This window comes from Fringilla coelebs (genome assembly GCF_963513975.1).
Source record: "Fringilla coelebs genome assembly, chromosome: 2".
Lineage (NCBI taxonomy): Eukaryota > Metazoa > Chordata > Aves > Passeriformes > Fringillidae > Fringilla > Fringilla coelebs.
In genome coordinates this window covers 92,587,637-92,610,451 of record NC_140029.1, presented here as the reverse complement: position 1 = coordinate 92,610,451, position 22,815 = coordinate 92,587,637, and the positions used below count along the sequence as shown (strand labels likewise).

The following is a 22,815-nucleotide window of genomic DNA, read 5'->3' as shown; positions in this document are numbered from 1 at the left end:
TGAGCATGCAAAATTGCTCTGAGAAAGCTCTGCAATTATTCTGCAGGATGTACACAGGAAAGATGATATCTGTCCCCTTCCTCCTTGTATCTAATTGTTCCTAATAAAAGAAGAAGCCTAAAAAGGAGGTAATAAGCTAGACTGGAATCTGGGTCCTACACACCTCCAGGGCCCTGGAGGAGTCTAAAATCACTCTGCCCTTTTTGCTCCTGGCCTTTCTACCTAATAATAAGCATTATGCTTTTCTGCACTGCTTCCCATCCCAAGATCTCCAAGCACTCTGCATGTGTGATTAAGAGCACTCCCTGCCCACATACCGAGCTGTTTGTCAGGATGACTACCCCCTCTTTACAAGGGAGACACGGCAGCTCAGCGCGTCAGAGCTGAGACAGCCCCAGATCATCTGTCTCACAGGAGAGAGGCCCCTGCGTCTCTGGGAAGCACTTGCTGGGAAGCAGCTCAGCCTAACAGGACTGTGATTTAAAACCTACCAGTACCACAAAAGACTAATAAATACAGGGCATGGATGAGACCTGGGGCTGTCAGCACCCTCATCTCGGGTGCACGCATGACTGCCTAAGACCAGTTCTTCGAAAGGGACGCTGGTCAGACCCCACTGATTCCTCCAGGCTGGGGTACCTCTCCAAACTACACCTCAACCTGTGGTCAGCACACTTATGAAAACTTAGTCCTTTAATCTTTCATGCTGTTTTAGGCTGTGCAGGCTCATCATTAAGAGTTTGTAGTCTCTTCTAGCTTGCTGTCCTGTGACATTAATGCTCCCAAAGGCCTTTCCTTAAAACTTGAATTAATCTACTCTGCCAACGTTCCCAAGTGTTCAGTCAGCTACCTTGCTGGCCTCCTCCACCACACAATGTGGGGGGCTGTCCGACATCTTTCTGCCTGAGATGAAAACATTGCACTCTGCAAATTCCTGGGATTTATAAAACGTCATCTAAGTTTCCTCATGAGACACAGCTTCCCACGTCTGAGACACAGAAATGGGATCCACAGCTCCAGCAAAGGGACCTTCAGATTTTATTTGCTGTTCATCCCTACTCTGATCAGATAATCCCACGAATGCCTGGCACACATAGAGAAATTCCATAAGATGGGGTTAGTTAGCTCAGGAAGACACATGAGGAGGGACATTGGGGTGAAAAACAAAGCAATCGACAACACAGAAGAGGGAGAATGAATGCTTCTCTAATGCTTCTCTACAGGGCTTTTCTCAGTAGAGGAACTGGACTACATTCAGGAAAACATGAAAGGTAGCAATTTGATGATAAAAGTAAGTATTTTCCCATGCTGTGCATTGTGACATAAGGAGCTCTGTGCTACAAGATGCTGCTGGCGCTGAATGTAGGATTCAGGAAGAGTAGAAATTGTGATGGATGGTGCGTTGTTCATCACTGGGCAGGGCGGTCGACTTGGAAGATATTTAAATCTTCAGGGTTGAACCTCTCACATCCTCTTGCATAGGATTTTTTATACCTTCCAAAACCCCCAACACTGATCAATGTAAGACGAAGGACAAAAGGACACAGACGTGTTTAAGTGCAGATCACTGGGGCATATTTTAGTTTCCAGGCAGAAGCAAAAAAAAAGTATTTTCCAGCCTGTGTGCTGACACTAAGCTCTTGTAGGCTTGGGTTTTGTCAGCTGGAGCGGGTTCAGGTTAACTTCTGCTGAGATTTGAGCTGGTCCAGTGGTGCTTACGCTGCCACTTCCCCTGCCCGTGTTGTGGATTTTAGCAGACTGCCAGCGTCCTGGCAACTTTATGTGGTGCTGGTCTATGAATAATGCTGCATTGCAAAAGGAAATGGTTTTCTTTGGATGTTACCTCTTGTCAATGAGAACAAGGGCATTTATTCCCAGTACAGCCAATCTCTAGCCAAGCAAAGTGCTGGGATTACTTGGAGCCAAACAGGGTTAGCAGTCGGGCAATCTCAGCTCTGGATAAAAGATTTTAGAGCAGCAGTGTTGTCTCATTCTGTAAGTTCACGGTGGGTCTGTGTGTGGGAGTACAGGGCACATGGGAACTGTGATTTGCTAAGCAAAGCAGGATTGTTCCTCGGCAATCCTTGTGTGGGAGAACTTGGAGGAAAAGCCAAGGGCCAGGCAGGCAGCAGTAACTTGCAGACCCTGTCTCCCCTGAGGTGATGCTCCCCTGGGGCGTTGCAGGGTAGCCTGGCTTCTAAAGACACTGTCCTTAAGGGCAGGGTTTTAGCAAGGTCCTCTGCTCCCAACAAAAATCTCCCAGCGCCTCTTGATAGAAACAGCACAGTTGATCCTTGCCTGGCGGGAGTAGAGGTTGCTGGCTCCTCTCCCCCTTCATGCCCCAGTTGTTAGAGTAGGATAGTTAACATTCATCTTGTCCTGACCCTCTCTCATTCTGAAAGCTAAAAACAGCTGTAAAGGGGTATCTCAACTATGACTGGCAGATTTAATTAATTTTTATGGTTATGCCCATAGCTATGAGTGAGGCAACAGTGCTAGGCTTCATGAAAGCCCTGACTGTGACTGCAGCAATGGGACTGACATTCATTGGGGTAATACTGCACAAAGTGCCACTTCAGAGACCAGTGCTGGCTGAGCCTTGGTGGCAGCAAGGGATCTTGTCTCTCTGCTGTGCTGGGCTGCCTTCCTCACTAGTCCAGCCATTGTGTTCATTGTGTCTCCTCTCCACTTTCTCCAGCACAAATGCCAGGGTGATCTTAACTTTCTCCCTGCTGATACTTCAGCCCCTGGATCCTTCTCTCCCGAGGCCCTTCCCCCAGCCCAGATCCACACAGAGGTGAAAAGGAAGGAGGAGACGATGACTTTCCTCTATCTGCCAGCTTCTCTCTCCACCTCTGACGTGAATGAGGCCCTTCATGGTTTTTTCTTGAGCAAACACAGATGCTTTTGTTTTATGAGCTTGTGGGACGGGATGGAATTAATAAATCAGAGCGCCAGTGCTGTGCCGCCACATTCCTGCAATTTTAAGGCAAGATCACACACAAAAAAGGGCAGAAACAAAATAGGCAATCTCTTCAGAGAGCGTTCAGATGATTTGACTGTGCCTCCTGCTTGCTGTCCCACTTGATCTCCTGCTCCGTCACCCTTGTTCATTCCTCCTCCTCCTTTCTCTGACTTTCGCATTCCAATTAACCTCTTTTCTTCTGTTCCCTTTCCCTTCCTCAGGAATCACTTTCAGTCACACCTTAGTTTCTCACCTACACCTATTTTTCTTCCCTTGTCTTCCTTTAATTTATGTTTCCTTTACCCTTACCCCACACGAAGGTGTGACCACGGCTTGTACATCCAGGTATGAAGTTCAGTGTCCTGCATATAAGCCAAATAATCAGGAATGCCTCAGCTTTTTCACTGTGGACTGAAATGTCCGCTGTTACACCTGCTTCCTCCACCCCACTTCTCTTTTTCCTCCTAAGAATGTTGCTGCCTGAGAGATTCAGTGAATGGCTCTGGGAATAAAACACAAAGTATTACTGTTCTCCTCTCAGACATGGCATTTAACAGCGTTCCTTTGAGCAAAATTAGATCCTGCCCCAGAACTGGCAGACCCTTTCCTTCCTTGAAGGATAACCAGAAATGCTTTGCCTAAAATTAATTCTTTTGAGCCAAATGACAAGTTTTAACATCTGTGCTTGGCTACCACCAGGTGGTAAGGAGCTAGGAGAAGATCTTTTTTTCTCCCCTGTAATTAGCTAACTGTATGTGGGGCTTCAGGAGGACAAAGTGAACCTTGTGGTTAGTACAAACTACCAGCAAGGGGCTGAGACAGTTTTATTCACTGCGCTGGTTGTTTTTTCTCTAATGAGCTTAGGCACTTGAAAGTCATTTCCCCAGAGTGCTCATACATTGTTGTGCTTATCTTACCTGTGGGGGAACTGAGGCACTGAAGCAGGTGAAATGATTTGCCCAGATCCACATACTGACGCATAGTTGAAGCCAGAAAAAGAACCAAGAAATCTTGTTTCACAGTTGACTGCTTTATCCTCTGGCCTCAGAGGAGGCCAGCAAAGACCTTTATCTTGTTTAGATGAGTGGATAGTCATTCCAAGAGGGCGCTGGGGCAAGGATATCTTTCTGTACTAATACGTGTCTTAATGAGTCCTGTTGCTAAGCGGCTTCTATGATAGATCATGCATCTTCTTTACTAAGCATTGAAATAATTTTTTAATCATTAAAGCTAATACAGAATCCTCAGAAACATCCAAATCTCACAGCAGGAGCTGAAATTAGCAAGCAAACAGAAACCAAATCCTGATTATCCCTGTGCACCTCTACAAAGCCCACAAGCAGCGTCTGCTGAAGTCAAACACGAGCCCAACTGAGCTCTATCTCAGGGCTGGGCTGGGCAGTCACAGGCAAGCTGGCAAATCCTGCTGCTCCACGGTCCACAGCAAGTTTTTTCCTCCCTCAGACATGTGTGCCAGCTCCTCGTCTCTATGGAGCAATAGAAAAGGAGGTAGGAGTGTTAATCATTGACCCCAGATAGCTGAGGCATCCCCTGGCAGATCTTTAGGAAGGAGAAATTATTTGCATTTTGTCAAGTGTTATTAAGTGGCAGCTCTCAGCCTGGCCAACATTATTTCCCCAGCCTATTTTTGTTTTCTTTTTGCCCTTGGAACCACCTCCTCCATCCTACTCCCACCAACCTCTTACATTTTCTGTTTTGTGAACAATTAGTTATTTCAGGTGTTCTCTCCAGTCAAGTCCCCTGCCCTGCCTTGACTCATATGTCTGCTCTCCAGCATGGGATACTGGCACCTCTTGAACTGTAGCTGCCCACAGGCTTCTCCATAACTCCTCCAGTAATCCCACTGTGTTTCCCATTCTGGTTAGCAACTGGCATACTGTTTCCTATTTTCCTCAAACCTACAGTGCTCAGCAGCATGTCATCCAATTATAACAGGAGGTTTTTTACAGCCAAAGTGAGGTTTCTAACTTCTGTGTTAGAATAGGACTCTTGGAGCATTAAGGAAAACACAATAAATCTCTTACTACTCGACATGCATAAGCAGGTCCATTACAAGGGAACAGGACCATTACAAAGTCACTGGACACCAATAAACATTTTGCTAAGATCATCACTGCTGACCTCTGTGTGGACTTTTAGGGGTGAATATAGTTTACCCCCAAAGGATTCTTTAGGAAAGGATAATTTGAAATTGCTCTTACCACCTCTAAGAGCCTCTCTTGTCACCCTCTTGAGAATAAATCCGAGCCTGTTCCAGTATCATGACCAGTCTCCCCACTTGTGCTCCTAGTCATGTCAGTCTGCTAGACAAACTCTGTATGCTTCTTCCCACCTAGCAGCCTCTACTGGAGGTGCTGCAGAGGATGCTTGTGGCTCTTTTGTCAACACCAGCTCCTGTTCAGTGGTAGATAAGCCGCCATCTCAGCATGTTTTATTCACAGTCCATCAAGCCATGCCAAGCCAAGCCACACTTGGATTGTAACCCTCTTGAAGTCAAACCAAGTCCTGGAACTGTTAAACACTGGTGCAAAATAGTCACAAGGCAAGATTTCTGCTCTTGTGTACTCCCTTCTGCACTGCACTTACCAGACTGATAAAATCTGATACCAAGTAATTCTTTCCTAACCCAAACATGAGTCCTGACCTGAGCACCAGAACAAACACGAATGGCCTAAAAACTAGTTACAGCAGCAGAAGCAAAAATCCAGTTTCTTCCTTCTTCCTTCCCAAGCAGTTTTTGGATGTTTCCTCTACCTAGAAGCTGTTGCTGACCCTTCAGGGGTATCTTTTGTGGAGCTGGTAACGGATGGAGGTAGTTCACATGTGCATGTGTGAAGCTAGAAATACCTAACCTGGCCTGTTGACCTCCACAAATATCCTCATAACCAGAGAGAACTTTCCTTCCCTGAGCACAAGGAGGGAGCCAGATTCTTCCCCAGAATCAGGAGAGATTCATATCCACCTCTCAGATTTACAGCAGCAGCGTGTTTCTGATTTTAACAAGAAACCTCTCTTTGTCTGCCCTGATCTTCCACTCTTGGTCTGCCTTGGAAGCTCCAAGAGTTCTCAAACTGCAGAGAAGGGTTCAAAAAAAGCCTCCTTCATCTTCCCTCTCCAGCCAGAAGTATCTATTCATCACTGATTCTGTCCAAGGCCGACTGGCAGCCCATGAATGTGGAAGGTCGGCAGGACACAGCACTGCCCAGCACACCCTGCAGAGGGCAGAGGTGTAAGAGCTGGGAGGACACTTCCCCCAGGGTTATCGTGGTTGTTTGTGCAAAGAGGATACTGCAGTCTCAGGAAACAGATCGAGCAGGCTACTCCCCAGCCTGGGGGAGTATCAAAACCCTTTTGCATCCAGGCCTAGGGCAGCCTGAAGCACATGATTTCACAGATAGGCCCATGAGTACAATACTGCAGGCTGACCTCCCTCCCAAGGGAAGCTTTATAAACACTACATGCAAAGACACTTTCAGACCAGGCTGCTTTCATGTGCAATTAAGGAGCATGGCAGAGAGCAATCCCTATACAAGCAAGCCCTATGGCAAGCTCCATGCACTCTAAAAGAGAGAGAAATTTGTTTCTCATGCTGTCAGCTCGTCTGCCCTCAATTCCCTCACTGCCTCCCCTGCCTTCCCAACAGACTCTTCCATTTTAACTGTGCAAGACACTGAAAAACAGAAACCAAAACCCACATCCTTTTTTTTCTGGTAGGCTTGGATTGTTGTTAGAAAGGGGCATGTGACTTTTGCTATTCCTCAGCTCCATCTGTTCACCCAAATGCATCCACTGCTTACTTTTTCTACAAAATAAAACTTACTCTGATCATGATGCAGGGATATATGCTCGCAGCTGCTGCCAGTGCCCAAGTTAGATGTTGCTCCCCTGGCATTCCCAGAAGGTGGGAATTGCATATGGGTTTGATCTCAAACCCCTTGGTGCATTATTTGAATGCGGCCTGCCTGTACTCCAGAGTCAACAGCCTCCCTGTTAGGACAGGGAAGGACAGTAGGAGAGTCCTAGCAGGACACTAACCATCAGCTTTCTGCCCCTTCTTTCTTTTGCTCTCTTCTTCCCTTTTTTTTTCACAAGGAGAAGGCAGAAAAATAAACACTGTGTGCTGACTCTAATTTTCATTCTAGTGCTTCTTTTAATCAAGCCCAAGCTATACAGATCAGCTGTGGCATTTAAGGTACAAATCAAGCAGCGGACCATAACGTATATCAATTGCAAAAGACAATTCTCTAGGTGCCAATTTATCCATTCTACGTTTGTTTCTAAAAGTGTCCACATGACACTTGGATGCTGCACAGCAAGTGGCAAATATAATGAGTGCTGATGATTTATTTGGAGGAAGAAATCAGAATTAGCATTTTGGACCATCTCAGCCAGTTACAAAGTGAGCGTATTTCACACAGCTCAGAGAGCTGCAACAGGAAAAATGTCCATCAAAGACACCAGAGTGGTGTTTGTCCTCTCTGTGATCTCACACAACTAACACCTGCACGATGTGACATCAGTGCTGTCCAGTGTCCTCTCTGTCTCAATTTATACGGAGCAGCCATCCACAAGAACATTCCACACAAAGTTGCTATTTGCATGATGCTTTTATTGATCACATAATTCAGCCAGCATTCCCAAATGAAATCTGGGGGGGATTCTTGCCTTTACACTGCATTCATTCTCTGCCCACAGTTCTCTCCATTCAATAACAGATCAGGGCTCTGATTCTTCAGGGTGCCAGCACACACATGTAACCATTAAAATGCCAGTGTTTTCACAGATTTTGGGAAGACAGTAGACATATTTAGCTACACTGGTGTTTTAAATGACATAACTGCTGCTGCAAATCATTTGCACTGTGATTTTAGCCAGAGCAGTTTCTCCTTTGCTTTCTTTTGCCCTCCCTAGGAGTAATGGGGAAGTCCAGCAGGGAAGAGCATTTCAACATCGCCTTTGAAAGCAGGAGGAAAACAAGCTGTCTAAATCAATCAAGAATGTGCATTAGTGATAGCTTGTTCCTCTGGAGGTCTGCATTTGATGTCATATTGACACACAGCTGAGATCAAAGCCTGTCTCTGTATCCTGGCTGCTATCAGAGGAACAGCACTGGCCTTTGGGCCCCATATCTTTACAAGGAGCTTGTGATCAATGTGATTTTTTTGCCCCATAACAAGCACCTGTGAAATGTAGTTACCATCAAATAATGCCTAATGCCTTTTTCTCTGAAAAAGTAATTCCTCTCCATCTTTGAAAATGTTCTGGAAGGCAATACTATGGGTTTTTCCTTTCTGCTTTTGTAAAAAAGCTGTAAAATGACAGCTCCCACTCCTGCTGAACAGGCATCAGCTGTTAACTCAGTAGGGAAAGCTCTGAATGAGATATACAGAAACTTTGGAACAATCCACTATTGTTTTTGCTTCCTTAGAATTATTTTGCCTCCTTGAAAAAAAAAAGCTTTTTTTTTCTTTTTTTTCTTTTTTTGGCTAATGCAGATATTGGGCTGATTCATGCAGATATGTTTGGAATTATTATTCTGTAATAGTCATCAGCATCTATAAAGGACCTCAGTTCTGCCAGAGCTCAGCAGCAGGGAAGAGGAGCTGACGTCTGAATAAGCCCCTGAGTTCCCTTTCAAGGCAGGATAACTCCAAGCTTAGAGGTCTTTCAGGAGACAGCAAGCTTTCTCAGGAGACATCTGGTACCCCCTGCTTCTCCTCGGGCCTGAGCTGCTAATCTTTCTCCGGGTATTTCTGGCACCCCTGGATTATGACTCTGCAGTGCAGGGAAATTGTGCTGGGGCAGAGGGCTGTGTCCCTCTGAGCCACAGCCCACCCTCGCCAGTGCTCAGGGGGCAGGAATGTGGTGACAGGTTGTATGGATCAGTCGTGAAGGACATTTGGGTCTGCGCTGATTAAAAATAGCCTGGCTTAGACCTCCTTTTTCAGGCTCCGGAAGGCTCCCTGCAAGGACGGGCTTTGCAGCCAAGTTCAAGGTCTAGTCTGTATTCAAACTGGGTTATCTCCATTCCTGCTGATAGCCCAGATAGGGGCTGGATACCCTTGATCTATCTGGGGATAGCAGGCTGAGCCACGTGCTGTCTCTAAAGTATTGGCTCCTGTGGGACCTAGCCACCAGATTTAATTAGCTCTGTCAAAGTTTTTTTTTTCTTTTCTGTTGTTTGTGGGTTTGGTTTTTATTGGCCTGGAAGAAATCCCAGTATAAACCATCACCCTCCTTCGGCCCATGCTCCCACACACAAGCCACATGTCTAGTACAAGGATGCTCTTCAGCAAGGTGCTGTGTCAAGCTGTTTATGGACCAAACTTTGAGGAATGCTCAGCTTAGCTTCATGTGGGCAGTGGAGAGATGGGGGTTGTGCATGGTATATTCCTGAGGGACAAGCCTGGTTGCTGGGCTGAAGTAACTGTGCTCCCATATGGTGAAGGGATCAGAGCTGGCAGGAGAGGATTAAGCCTTTCTTCTGAGGAAAAGGTGCAGGGGCTTGGGAAAGGGCAGCTGTTTCATTGGGAGTGACTCACTTCCCGGGGAAGTTGTCCCCACAGGAGCCTGCGCACCAAGGGACAGAGTGTTGATGGGGCTGAGCCTTGAAACTACACAGCTGCTGGTAGTTCTGCTCTTCCTGCTCTGGGGAAGGAGCTGGCCATCCTTCCCTGTATTGTTTTATTATTTGTAGTTCCCTGGGTTTTGTTTCTCCAGGGGACTCAGTTAATTTTCCTTTGCCCTCTCTCCCCACGAGCAGTAGGGGAGTGCTCACCTCATTCAGACTGCAGGTGTCACTTGCCTGCAGCCCTTCGCCAGGTCTGCAGCAGAGGGACGATTAAAAGTCCAGCAGAAGAGCATTCTTACACCTTGGGACAGAACTGCAGTCTCCTACTATTGCCTGGGCTACTGGGATGTCAAGATCCCAGTTGTGGCATCAGAACCTTTCTCTTCCCTGTTCCATCCACCTCTCCTGTGAAGACAGGCTGAAAGATAAACAGTTGGGGCTGTTTATCCTGGAGAAGAGAAGGCTCTGGGGAGACCTCAGAGCAACTTTAAATACCTAAAAGCAGCTACAAGAGAGCTAGAGAGGGACTCTTTACAAAGGCATATAGTGAAGGGATAAGGGGGAATGGGTTCAAACTGAAAGAGGGTAGGCTTAGGTTAAATATTAAGTTCTTCATTTGAGAGTGGAGAGACACTGGCCCAGGTTGACCAGAGTTGTTGTGGATAGCCCATCCCTGGAAGCGTTCAAGGCCAGGTTGGATGGGGCTTTGAGAAACCTGGTCTAGTGGAAGGTGTCACTGCCCAGCAGAGGTGTTGGAACTAGGTGATCTTTAAGATCCCTTCCCATCCAAAACAGTCCATGATTGTATGATTAGCATTTTGCTTCTAAGAAAAAAATGCTTCTTTTTTTTTAAACCCCCCTTTGTTTTTCAGCCACCCAGTTCCAGCAGAGTTTAGGGGAGAAATTGCTACTTTCTGAGCAGAAAACCAAATCTGCCTTTTCCCTTCTTTTTCCCACCCCCTCAAGAAATACAGCTGGCTGTGAACCCTCAGGCACTGTCCTTTAGATCTAGCCTACCCTTCCTGTCCTACAATGATGCCATTCCTGAAGACCCGTGTGGGGGTCGGAGGAGTTTCACTACTGAGAAATGCCCTGTTTTGGCTGTGTTTGCACAGTAATTACCCCTGCTTATCCCAGAGCAATAACCCATTCCACCCACTTCTGTGGTTCCTTGAATCCATCCTCCCACTTTATCGTGCACATCTCAAACAGGGAGGCAGCTGCCTGGTGAGGAGAAGAGCTGCAGCATCTCGGCCTGTCTCAATTTTTAGCACTATTGTAGTTTCGACTGAAGGCTCTGATGGGCCCAAGGGAATGGGGGGAGAAGGGACAGCAGCTTCCTGTGCATTTCAGCAAGGCAGGGACTGAGCCGGTGCTGCTCACCACAAATACCGGCGCTGCCATGAATTATGCATTCCTTGTTTAAAGAGAGGTCGCTCTCATCAATAATTGAAAGCTCCCTGCTCTGCCTTCAGCATCACATCTCCCACACCGGGAGTTAGGGAACTCATGAAATCTGCATGGACTTCCTCAAGGTGGCTAGGGGATGGTGGAGAGAGGCAGCGAAACGCAGGCAAACAAACCGAAAACCCTGCTGACAGCTTTGGTGTGTGAAATTAAGAGTCATCTGCAGCTACCTGCAGGTCTGCTCCAGCCCTGCTCCTCACAGCCCTATCTCCTCCCCTCTCCACACCTGTCTCCTCCCAGGGTACACACAGAACGGTAGGCTTGCAAACATGGCTCAAACCAAGATTAGGGAGCGGTTCTTGAAACTTTTGGCGCCGTTACCTGAGAGTAGTTTGCTTTGGGCGCTCGCCTAGAAAATCGTTACACTGGATGGCAGGATGTTCCCAAGGGACAGTTTGAACTGTGAAATTTGTCCCTCTGGGAAGATAAGGATCTTTAGAGCCTGTGTCTCCAACTCAGCCATACAGTCCTGGGGCTGGGGTTGGTCCAGCATTCAGAGTCTTGTAAGCCTGCCTCAGACAGGCCGGCTGCCCTGAGCCAGAGGCTGGAAAATCCCCTTTCCTGCAGAGCAAACATTTTGAAAAGTGTGGTTCTCATTCTAAATCAGGCAGGCAGAGGGCAGAACCAAAACCTCAGAGAGCTACCAAAGCCCATGTGATCCTAACCATTTCTGAGTTATCAAAAAGGATGTAAATTGAGCAGCTTCTCAACAGGGCTGTAGGAAATCAGAGGCACTGGAACGTGTCAGCCTTATAATCCCCAGTCAGCTGCATCTCTCCCTAACTTTCACCTTTCTCCCATTCACCCAACATGTCCTTTCAAATACTCTGCAGCTCAGGGAGAATGTCACTCCCTGGGTCATTTTGCAGCCTGGAATCCCTATCCCTCTCTCAATATCTGGGTTGTCCTGCCTGTAACAAATTGTACCCTGTTGGTAATTAGTCAATTACAGATGAAGGGATTGGTCACATGTGATGGTCTGCGCCTCAGCCAGATCTTGTTTCTCTTCAGCATCATTCCAGGGAATCCAGCTCTTCCCCCTGTGTGCTTCTGTCATTGTCTTCTCCTGAATCCTTTCAGAATAATGCCCCCTGTCTCAGAACAGGAGCTTAAATGGAGACTGAATGGTGTTGCATCCCAGGAACTATGAAGTCTGACAAAGCAGCATGAAGCCAAAGTAGTACGAGAAACATTTTGTCCCTATCATACTCAGCTTTGTGCTCTGTGTGTTTGTTTATTTTTTAATGGAGAACAGAAGATTGATGGATGAAATTAAGAAGAGGGATGTGTAATTGGAAAACAGCTCAAGAAGGCTACAGGCAGCATTGAAGGCATCCATCAAACATTCAGCTAATGTTATTAAGGGTGTGTAACACAAACAAGGGCTGCAGGAGACACTAGGGAAAAACGAAAAGGAAAGAGAATGGGGAATAGGCAGGACAGGAGAAATAGCAAGGGAGGAGAAGGGCCAGCAAGAGAGTACAATCAATAACATTTGTATTGCAATCACATCCAAAGGCTCCCGTTGGGATCAGTGCCGGACTGTACAAGCACATTAAGAGATGGTCCCTGCCCTCTACAGCTTAAACCCAGGAATTACCAGATGAATGCAGGAGATGGGTTTAGATGATCACAACATTTTCTTCTGATCTTGAATCTCATTTAACAGGATCTACTCTGAAAGGGGTTAAAGGCAGAAGGAAGGTAGCTGGTTGTGCCAAGAATACACACTGCAATGTTTGCCAGCAGGCATGCAATTAATCCGAGCCACTTAGGAGACTTTGGTTTTAATTATAAAAAGTAGGTAAAAATATGTGCAGTAAACCTCTGTGAGCCCCACTGGGGCCATCAGCGGGCTACCCAGAGGCATTGATATGTGACTGGATTTTGATGCTGTGTTTTCAAAAGGATGGACTGATGCTTTAATGGACCGCTTTGTGGGAAATATTCCATGAGGGGTGGACATTAAGAGAATGCAAAGGACCTTTGTGTGGGTAAGGACAGAAGACAAAGGCTAAAATTATTAGTAAGCCAGGGGATTTCTGTAGTCCTGGAAACAGAGAAGAAAAGAGACTCTGAAGGACTGAGAAAAGGCAGGTGAAAGATACAAAGCAATGGAGAAGAGTACGCATGATGAATGCAGGGGGAGACAAGGTAACATTTTAAAGAGAACATAAAGTATTGCAATAGAGATTTTTTTAAATGGGATTGAAGTCAGCTCCTCTGTGAGGTTCACAAGTTACCTGGGGCTTTATGCAGGGTTTAACTTGTTCAGCCTTGCTTGCTTTGGAAAAGCAATAGAGAGAAGGTGCATGCAGAAATAAATGAGCACGGAGCACCAGGGGAGTTGCACACACAGGCAGCATCTCCACTTGTTTGCTGTGTTTGGGAAGCATGAACAGGGCTGGCTGGAAGAGGGAGGAGGAGAAAGAACTAGAAAAGGAATTAGTTAAAAATTCTTCCAACTCTGATCCACTCTCCTCTGTGCTCTATTGGTAACACAGCTGCCACAGCTGCCTCCTCCTCTCTTTCCCTCCAGAAGCAACCTGAGTTTGCAGCAGTAGCAGGTCTGCTGCATAGAAACTGTGTCTGTATAATTAAGGCCTTTTATTAAAGGGAAGAAGTGGTGGCTGCCTGACTCTGGTGCAGGGACATTTGTAACTGGAAGCATACTAAAGGAAGCAAGGAGCTGTGATGACCCTGAGCGAGGGTCTAGGTGGGCTAGGTATCTGCAGTTGTTAATAACAATCCTTGGATTTCTTTTGTGGCTCTGTCTGTTCTCAATGCCATGAGTGATGGGAAGCTTTACTCTGCACCGCTACGCCGGTAAGAGAAAAGATTTCCTGTAGGGAAAGCAGTCCCTGGTGTGGGTAACCTCATCCTGCCCTGTGTCTGGCCTGGATCTTACCAAATGCCTATGTCTTTGGCACTAAAGCTTGAAGGACGCTCTTGTACCTGCCCCAGACCCAGTCATCAAAAAGCAATGCAGTTCAGCAGAGCCAGCATGTTTGCTGCACAAGGCTCCTGCTCACATCACCAAAACACTCCAGTGTACCCCTGGCCACACAGCTTCCTTGGTGCACTTCTTCATCAGCTTTTTGTAGCTTAAAAGTAGTGAATGGGCACCATGGTGTTTCCTCAGTGAGGAGGTAAGAAGCATTAGATATTAACACCATTAATGGTTGGCTTGGGGAGCAGTCAGTGGGAATATATTTCCCTAAGGGGCTGCTCCATCATTGGTACCATTGGCATCTAACAAGGAATGAGCTTGTGTTGCAGTAATTTCCTTAAGAGGGCTTATGAACATCCATTTGCCCACCAGAGGACTTGCTGAGACATGCTACTCTTCTGTCAGATGTGGCTGAAATAGGATTGACGGTTACTGGTGGTAGGGCACTGATGAGCCCTGCAATTGTATGTTCCTTGGTTTTTTCAGGACACCAAGGTAAAATGTCAGAGAAACAATTAAATACAGATTCTAAGAGGTCCCAGAGGATGAATTTAGATTAGCATCTCCTAATATCTTTCAGTACCCTGTGGCTGCTGTCAGTGCAGAGCATTTCAGACCAGTTGTCATATTTCTTCTCCCACAACTCTCTAAGGCTGAAGCAAGAATATTCTTCCCCTCTGGACAGATGAGCTGCTGGACCCAAATGCTGGGCAAAGAGTTGCTTTTGAACAAAATGTGCCTGTGTCCCTTTGAGGACCTTAGTTTTAGCTGACTGGCCTTCAGTACACTTAAAAATCCCTGGCAGAGCTGGAATTTAGAGCCAACCAATTTGAACCTCCTTTCAATCTTTTGTATCAGCACGATGCCATCACTCTCTTCGCTCAAAATGCCTTCAGCCTAGGAGTGCAGGAGGACCTGGTAGGGCCTGGTGGGTACTCCAATTCTGTGATTCCAACAAAATGCTGCAATGGCCAAACACTGCAAACCAGAAGTAGAAAGGGATGTGGGATAATTAAACATTCAGCAGGCATCACCAGCACTGTGGAATGACCAAGGCAGGGATTTCATGGAACGCTTAGTAGATGATAGCATGCATGCCCAATTGCCTCAATGCCTGTGCCTAAGGAGGATGAATTAACACTGCAGTAGTGTTAAGAGGGGCTGGCTATCTAGAGGATGCTTGACATCTGACTGTTTTGTCCAGTTGCATATTCAGGCACACAAATCTTGCACACAGCTCTAAAAAGTTGTACAAAAGAAGCAAATTAAATGGACACAACAAAGCTCAGGAATGAACACAAGTCTCAAAGAGGGGGCAAGTAGAAGTCCTCTCTGGCTTCATAATCAGCAACATGAACAACCCTAACTCAAGGACAGCGGTTTTATCATGGGATACTGGGAGGTTCTTTAGAGCAACAGAAATAGCTAAAAGCTTCTATTCAATGGCACCAGAGTTGGCCAAGTTGGATAACGGTTTGGACCTGAAGCATTAATGGAGCTCCTTAAAAACTTAGAGAACCCTTTGCTGGATCAGAGCCAAACATTTGTCATGCCTCCCTGCATTTTTTGGTGACTTGTATTTTGGAGGCCTTACTCTTTTTTCTTTTCTTAAAGGTAGAGAGATGCCTGGGCATTGGAAGCTCCCTGCAGCATGCTGAGGAGACGTAACCTTCTTACCACGCTCCTGATTGCCTTGCCATGGGCTCTTCTCCTAACCTTGTGGCACCAGTACCCAACCACCCACTACCTCAGCCTGCTGAGAAGTAAGTGCGAAAGTTCTGCTGTCACTGTGCTGGTGGCTGTGATGACTTCTGTTGCAAACCCTCAGCAGGGATGCTCTCTCATGGGAAGGGTTAAACAAAGACAGACTTGCCTGAAGGCCCCCTCTGGGTTTGCCAACAGCAGAAACATAAACTGTTCTTAAGAGTGTGTTAAACATGCACCTTAGGCTGACTTTGGAGAGAGGATGCAGCACTAACTCCAGATAGACGTGTGCCTCCCTGAACATGAGGCAGCCTGTTAGTTATTAGTCCTCTGACATGCTTTTTTTTTTCCCTCTCTCTTCCTTTGTTTTATTCCAGAAGAGACAGATGAGAACGTGACCTCTAAAGCTCTCCTTAATGGCACATCTGCACTGAGAGAAGAAGTCTTCCCATCATGTACTCGGCAGCAGCAAAGCATAGGAGCAACGCCTAAAATCATCCAGAATTATGTGTACTCCAGGCCTCCCCCATGGTCAGACACCCTGCCAACCATCTTTGTTATCACCCCTACCTACACCCGGCCAGTGCAAAAAGCTGAGCTGACCCGTCTGGCCAACACCTTCCTCCACGTACAGAACCTGCACTGGGTGGTGGTGGAAGACTCTCCGCGGAGGACCAACCTTGTATCCAACCTGCTGGAGAAGGCTGGGCTCAACTTCACCCACCTCAATGTGGAGACACCCAAGAGCCTGAAGCTGGGTCTGTCCTGGATCCCATCCCACACCCCGAGGGGGACACTACAGAGGAACCTGGGGCTGCACTGGCTGAGGGACAGCTTCAGCAACACTGCACCACCAGAAGGCGTAGTCTATTTTGCTGATGATGATAACACCTACAGCCTGGAGCTCTTTGAGGAGGTAAGAGACATAAAATTGCATGGGACAGAAAAGCAGGATAGAGCTGCAGAGCCTCTTAAGCCCAGTTGCACTTGCAAAGACCTCGCCACTCTGCATGCAGTGGCAGCTGGCTATAGGGCAGATGCAAGCTGAAAGGGCAAAGAACATCTTTGCCACGCCATAGGCTGCGGATGTGAACAGCCACTCACAAATTATTGCACCAGCTGGAGTTCCTCTTGCCAGGGACCACAGGACATGTACCTCAGAATTTATAACTCTCCTCAGGGAGACCTGACCTAATTTAAATAAGCATCAAAGACAAACTTCTGGCAAGGTGTAAATCTGCACTGTTGTAGCGGTGTGATGGTTTGGGGATGATAGAAGAGTTGTCTTTCTATCCACCTTTACTCTTTGGCTGCCCTTCAGTTCTCCAAGTTCCAGCCACCACAACAGGGCTGTGCCTCTGGGATCGTTGAAGCTTGCCCAGACTTCTGCTGGAGACTGGCTTTTGTGAAATGCCAAGCCTATTGTGAACTTGCAAAAATACAGTAAACTCTCTTGTCACCAATTTAAGCCAAACTGTACTAGGCCACTTGAAGAGCAGAATTATGCATCACAACATATTTCCAGTTTTCAGAGTTGTTAGGTCTCTGTTAAGTTCATCATTTTTACTCTACTTCCAGGTCCTTTCTGACAATTTCAATAAACCCCCACACTTCTAGGCAGTAGACATGGATGGAAAAACAAGGCAGGAGGTGGGGGGAGAAACTGGAATAGATGAGGACAAAGATGAATCAGTCAGGGAGATTACTTGCATGAGTGTGAAGCTGGAGTGAGTGGAGCTGATAATACAGAGCTAGAGCCTGGTAAAAGTCGTATTTGGCATTTACAAAAAATTATAAAATTCTGCCATAACAAAAAGGTAAAAGTTCAAATGGGATGAGAAAAACAGAGGTTTTCATTCTTCTGCAGGACTGAATGTGGGCACAGAAAAGCAGTGAGTTTGTTGTTCAGAGAATAACGTGCTAAGAAGTTGCCTTGTGGCTGTGGAAGCTGTAGCTCTTCAAGCAGCAGCGCAGGTGAACTAGAGCTTGTGCTGCCGAGAGCAATGTGATTGCGTAGGAAGTCCGTGGGGGAGGACAGGTGCCAATGAAAGCAGAGGATGGTGCGCTAACGGGTTGGGACAAACGTGGTGGGGTTGAATTCTCACAGCGCTGTCTCTTTCTGGCACACAGATGCGCTACACAAGGCGGGTCTCAGTCTGGCCAGTGGCTTTCGTTGGGGGGCTGCGATATGAATCCCCAAAAGTGAGCCCAGCAGGGAAGGTGGTGGGCTGGAAAACCGTCTTTGACCCTAATCGTCCCTTTGCTATTGACATGGCCGGATTTGCTATCAGCATCAAGTTGATTTTGGAGAAGCCTCACGCCAGTTTCAAGCTAGAGGGAGTTAAAGGAGGGTACCAGGAAACAAGTCTGCTGAAGGATTTAGTGACTATGGACGGGCTAGAGCCCAAAGCAGCTAACTGCACAAAGGTGAGTAGTACAAGAAATCTCAAAGATACAGTCTCCTTGCTGGGTCCTGGCTGCTTTTACAGCCTCCTGCCACACTCTTTCACCTTCCATTGTGCCTGACCTATGCTGGCACATGTCAGTGCCAAATGATGCTGGGACAGACAGATGGACAAAGCTTGCTAAATTCTTCACAGATGTGAAGCTCAGAGAGAGCTAAGGAGCAGTGCTAGGTATTCTGTGTTAATAAAGAAGCCCAGATGTACAATTTGTGCCAGACTGCTTCTCCAAAATCCAGGAGGTTTGGCAGAGGGTTGAGTCTGTAATTTTGTTCTAGAATGATCCCTCCTCCTTGTCACTTTTTCATGTGCCCATAAGCGTCTCCAGGATCAATCCCTTTCAATCACATGCTTCAAACAACTGTGAGCCTCACTTTTCTGAGGATCCCACCCAATGGGTGACATGCTTTCATAGTTTCTATGCTATTCAGAACGCCCTGAACTCTTTGTGCTTCCTTCTAGGTGTTGGTCTGGCACACAAGAACTGAGAGACCCACTCTGGTTAATGAAGGCAAGCGTGGGTTTACAGACCCCAGAGTAGAAGTGTAAGCAGAGCCAGCTCCAGGGTGTGAGTATCTTTGTCTTTATTGTTTTTAGCAAGGCAAGTAATCTGTACCTGATTCCTTATTTCTCCTATTATTTCCTCAAAAACTGCATATGTGACTGCTCTGGTAATTCACCGTGACACTCTTTTTGGACAAGAAGTAGATTCTCATCTTTATCTATGTATGCTCTGTATTTCTTGCTCATTCAAGCCTCCTTGCAGACCATATGGGAGTTTTGCCTGACAGAGAAAAAAGAAACAGCAGAATCCCCCAGTTTCTCTCAGTATTAATGACAAGCCAAATTCTTGCCCTTGGACTCTTTCATCCAGCTGCAAACTCCCTTTGGTGTGGGAGTTGTCCTACAGCATGGAATGAGATCACACTGCTGCAGGCAACCGTTTGTCCCAGCAGCCCTGCCACCTGTGCAGTGCTTCATGCATCCCCTTCAGCCTTTATCCTGCATGAACAGCTGGGGTGTGGGTGCAGCAGGGAAAGGCTGATGGAATGCTTAGAGCACCTCAGAACAGGAACCAGCAAAGCACAACCTACACAGACTCTCTCAGTTTGAGGTGCTGGGTACCAGTGCTCCAGAGCTAGGAGTACATCTGCTGCTGAGGGGAGATAGTGAATGCACTAGGAAGCGCCTTTGCAGTTCACAGAGCCCGGTTCAGCAGCAGCATGGGGGATTATGGCAACCACTATGGGTGAGGCAGGAATGTATCAGAGATCATTGATACGTTCTTAGAAAGAGAATGATGATGAAGAAGTGTCCAGATACCATGCCCTCTGATCTCAATGGCAGATTCCTGCCCCAAAAGTCCCAAAAGAATAAAAGTATGCCAATTTTGGAGTACCCAGCTTTTTCTGAAATCAGTCATAACTGTGTCAGGACACAGGATGCTGAATGATTTAGTCCTACTTTGGAAGATATTCCAGGAGTGCTTTTAGTTTTGACCCCAATATACACCTCAGCTCAGCTCTACCAGTGCAAATAAAACTGAGAGCTTCTATAAAGGCAGTCATGAGTATTTCAACTCCTGCACTGATCTCTGTGGGCATCACTAGAAGCTGCACTCAGCATTGCCACAGCACCTCATCATCTCTGAGCGACGCCACACAAATAGTGCAAAGCAATCCCAGTGCCTGCACACCCAGCAGCAGATGGAAGGGACTGGAGTTAGTTATCTAAACACAGACACCTGGTGCCACCATAGGGACCCTGGGGTAGCCTACCTGTCCCTCCTACAGGGCACAAATCCTGTACCATTTCTGACAACTTTTTATTAATATTACAGATATCCTAGAAACCCATAAATGATGCTTAGGCAGAAGCTCCTCTTTTCATCAGTGCTTTTGTGAGATCCACTAGCAACAGGCTCATTTTGCACACTCACCCGTGCTGAGTCTGCAGCTGCCTAAAGCTATGATTGCCCAAACTCAGCTCATAAGGGCTCACAGTCCAGTTAACTGCTCTGGTGGAATCACTTACTTTGTACAGGATGAGCAGGTCTATAAAAACTCAGATAGATTAGACCTTCCTTGCCTGCTTGCCAGAGGAGGGGCTGGCGGCTCCATTGGAGATGCACAGTGCAGATGTAATGTGTTCACAAATGTGCTATTTTTGGATGGGCTCTTTTGTCCTCACCTCCCTCCCTGGCCAAACACTCCGCCATCCTCCATAAGATATGTAATGCACCAGCTATGGAGTCTCATGAGAATGGCTTCCCATGAGTGATTTGTTGTGGGAAAGGAAAGCAACCAGCCTAAAAGATCAAGACACTGCCACTGATTCACCAGCAGGACTTGCACCTTAATCCGAGCCATCCTCTTCAATGGTTTTAATCAGATTGTTGGCTGGATCAGCCCTGCAGATTTTTAAGGATCTTTGTACTTGCATTAGCAGTCACTTAGACCACAATGCCTTTTGCACCACTGTCTGTCATGTGGGGCAGATGCTCTGACACATCAGGTTGGCAGGTGGCATCTACTCCAGGAGACACATGCAAGGTAAATTGCTTAACAATCAACAGCAATCAAGCAAAATCGTTAGATTGCATCTCTTAAAATTTTAAATTGAGATCTCTGCTGAAGGTTTCAGTGTGTTGGAAGTACTGTCAAGACTGCTGAGCTTCAGAACATTGATAGACATGATCTAGATAAGCCAGTGCTGAGAAAAAAAAGAGGCAAAATTGCTCCCCTGAGGATCTTCTGTTCTTAGACACAATAGGAAGAATGTTTCCATCTTTCCCTCCTGGCAATTAGTCCTCCTTGAGGATCAGATCAAGCCAGTTAAGTCCAAGACCTCCCAGAGCCCTCCTTCCCTTTAAATCCTGCAGATGTGAGTCAGGCAGACATTGCTTGGTGTGGGATTTGGTACTCCCCTAATCTCTAATTGGACCACTTGCATGGCTGCTTGCCACAGAGCAGCCCAAAGCTATCACAGCATACATCCCTGCTGACTGTATTGAAACACCTTTGAAACACAGGCTTTGCCTTCTGAGAAGAGGAGACAGAGATTAATTTCACCTTGTATTTTTCTTCTTAAAGTCCTGAAAACTATCATGGAAGACTGGTGTTATAAAAACTACCTATTCTTATTGCTAATTTTTATTTACAGGCATCCAGAAAAGAAGAGTGTGCTTAGGTTAGCATAGGACTCCTGCTATTGTGAATTTTGGAAACAGAGAAGGTTCATCTGCATTTCACAGCTTCCAGACAGACTGAATAGATCCTCAGATCTCATCCTCCTACTCTTTCTTTAAAAAAATTATCAGAGAAGTTAAAATAATGACTTTAAGTGCAGACAAAAAATCTGTCAGAAACTTTCTCTAATTCGTAAATAAAATCTCCCAGCTAAGACTCTAGTGTAGAGAGAACAAGCAGCTCTTCAGCCATATCCCAGCCCAAAGCCATGCATAGTGTGGTTGAGGAACCTGTTCACTGATGCCTGCAAGGTGTTTGCCTGAGCCAGGGGGGATAGCCATGTTGCATTTATACCTTCTTACCTCACCTTGTGTTTGTTTTGACAGAGGCAGAGGGCTGTGATTGTTCCTGAAGTTCATCAGCAACCATAGCAACTGTGCACCCTGCCTGTCCTGCCCAGCGCTCTGTTCCACTGCTGGAGGATGATAAACACCCCCAAATGTCACCACTCCAAACAGCTCCCATTGCCCAAAGAGGTGGTAATAAGGAGGGACAGAGCTGAGGTGATGCCTTGAGATCCTCCCCACCTAGGAGAGGAGTGCTTCCCTTCCCCGCTGGGCCCTGTACTTTTAACCATGTGTTAAAACTTACTAGATGTGATCTTCATTCTCCACTGTGCCAGCACAGAGGCTGAAATCCAGGATGGGTGCAGGTGCCTCCAAAGGTCTCTCCTGGCATCTTGCAAAACCTGAGCTTCAGTACAGCAAATGCAAACTGCAGTAGTTCAAGGACAGGAGTTGTCACTAAAGCACAAACATGGACTTGTTGGCCTGAGGCTGGTGTGCTCTCAAAACAGCTTTAAAGCAAAGCTGGCATGAGAGTTTCTCCCTCTGAGGGATGCACTCCGATACGTACACAGATCAGCCTTCAGCGTTAGAGAGAAAGCTGTGCTGACGAACCTCATTTGGGGTTTGGGAGTTCAGAAGGGATGTGGTGCCTATCCCTCAGCTCAGATCTTGAACTGTCCCTGCTTAAGGTTGTTTTGGAAAACTCCATCTGAGATCCCCAGGCACAGACCCCTCTGGATGAAGCGCCTCTCCTGCTCCAGGAGACATGGCAGATACTGTACCTCAGAGGCCATGCCTCCATGTGCTGCTGCACAGAGCAGAAGGCAGGGGCAAAGATGGGTGGACTTGAATGTGTTCAAGGCCTGGAAGCCTGCTGCAGCACCATCGGGTGCTTCAGGAGCCTCAAACCATGTGCATGGACTTGCTCCCTAGACCTCCAGAGAGGAAGACAACTCTGAGAGGGAGGTGGGTGAGAAGTGCTCAGAGGAGAGGAACCCTCAGCCTGCACTCATCTGCTGTGAGAACATCAAGGAATGTGGAGACATCATCGGAAAACCTATCTTGAGCACATACATGGCAACTGAAATAACAAATGTGGCAAGGTTTTGCAGCTGAACTTTGAAAGGAGTGTGTGGTGCT

The 22,815-nt window shown here is 46.7% G+C and overlaps 1 protein-coding gene across 1 annotated transcript; it reads left to right on the top strand.

The window, feature by feature from the left end:
* Nucleotides 1-15,625: 15,625 nt before the first annotated feature.
* LOC311166353 (galactosylgalactosylxylosylprotein 3-beta-glucuronosyltransferase 1-like) lies at nt 15,626-21,829 on the top strand (the record flags this gene model as incomplete). The annotated part of the gene is made up of 5 exons (XM_084226286.1): nt 15,626-15,737; nt 16,056-16,594; nt 17,809-18,105; nt 18,603-18,708; nt 21,715-21,829. 4 exons carry the CDS (start codon nt 15,626-15,628, stop codon nt 18,687-18,689), a joined length of 1,035 nt encoding a protein of 344 aa, XP_084082412.1. The 3' UTR covers nt 18,690-18,708; nt 21,715-21,829.
* Nucleotides 21,830-22,815: the final 986 nt, after the last annotated feature.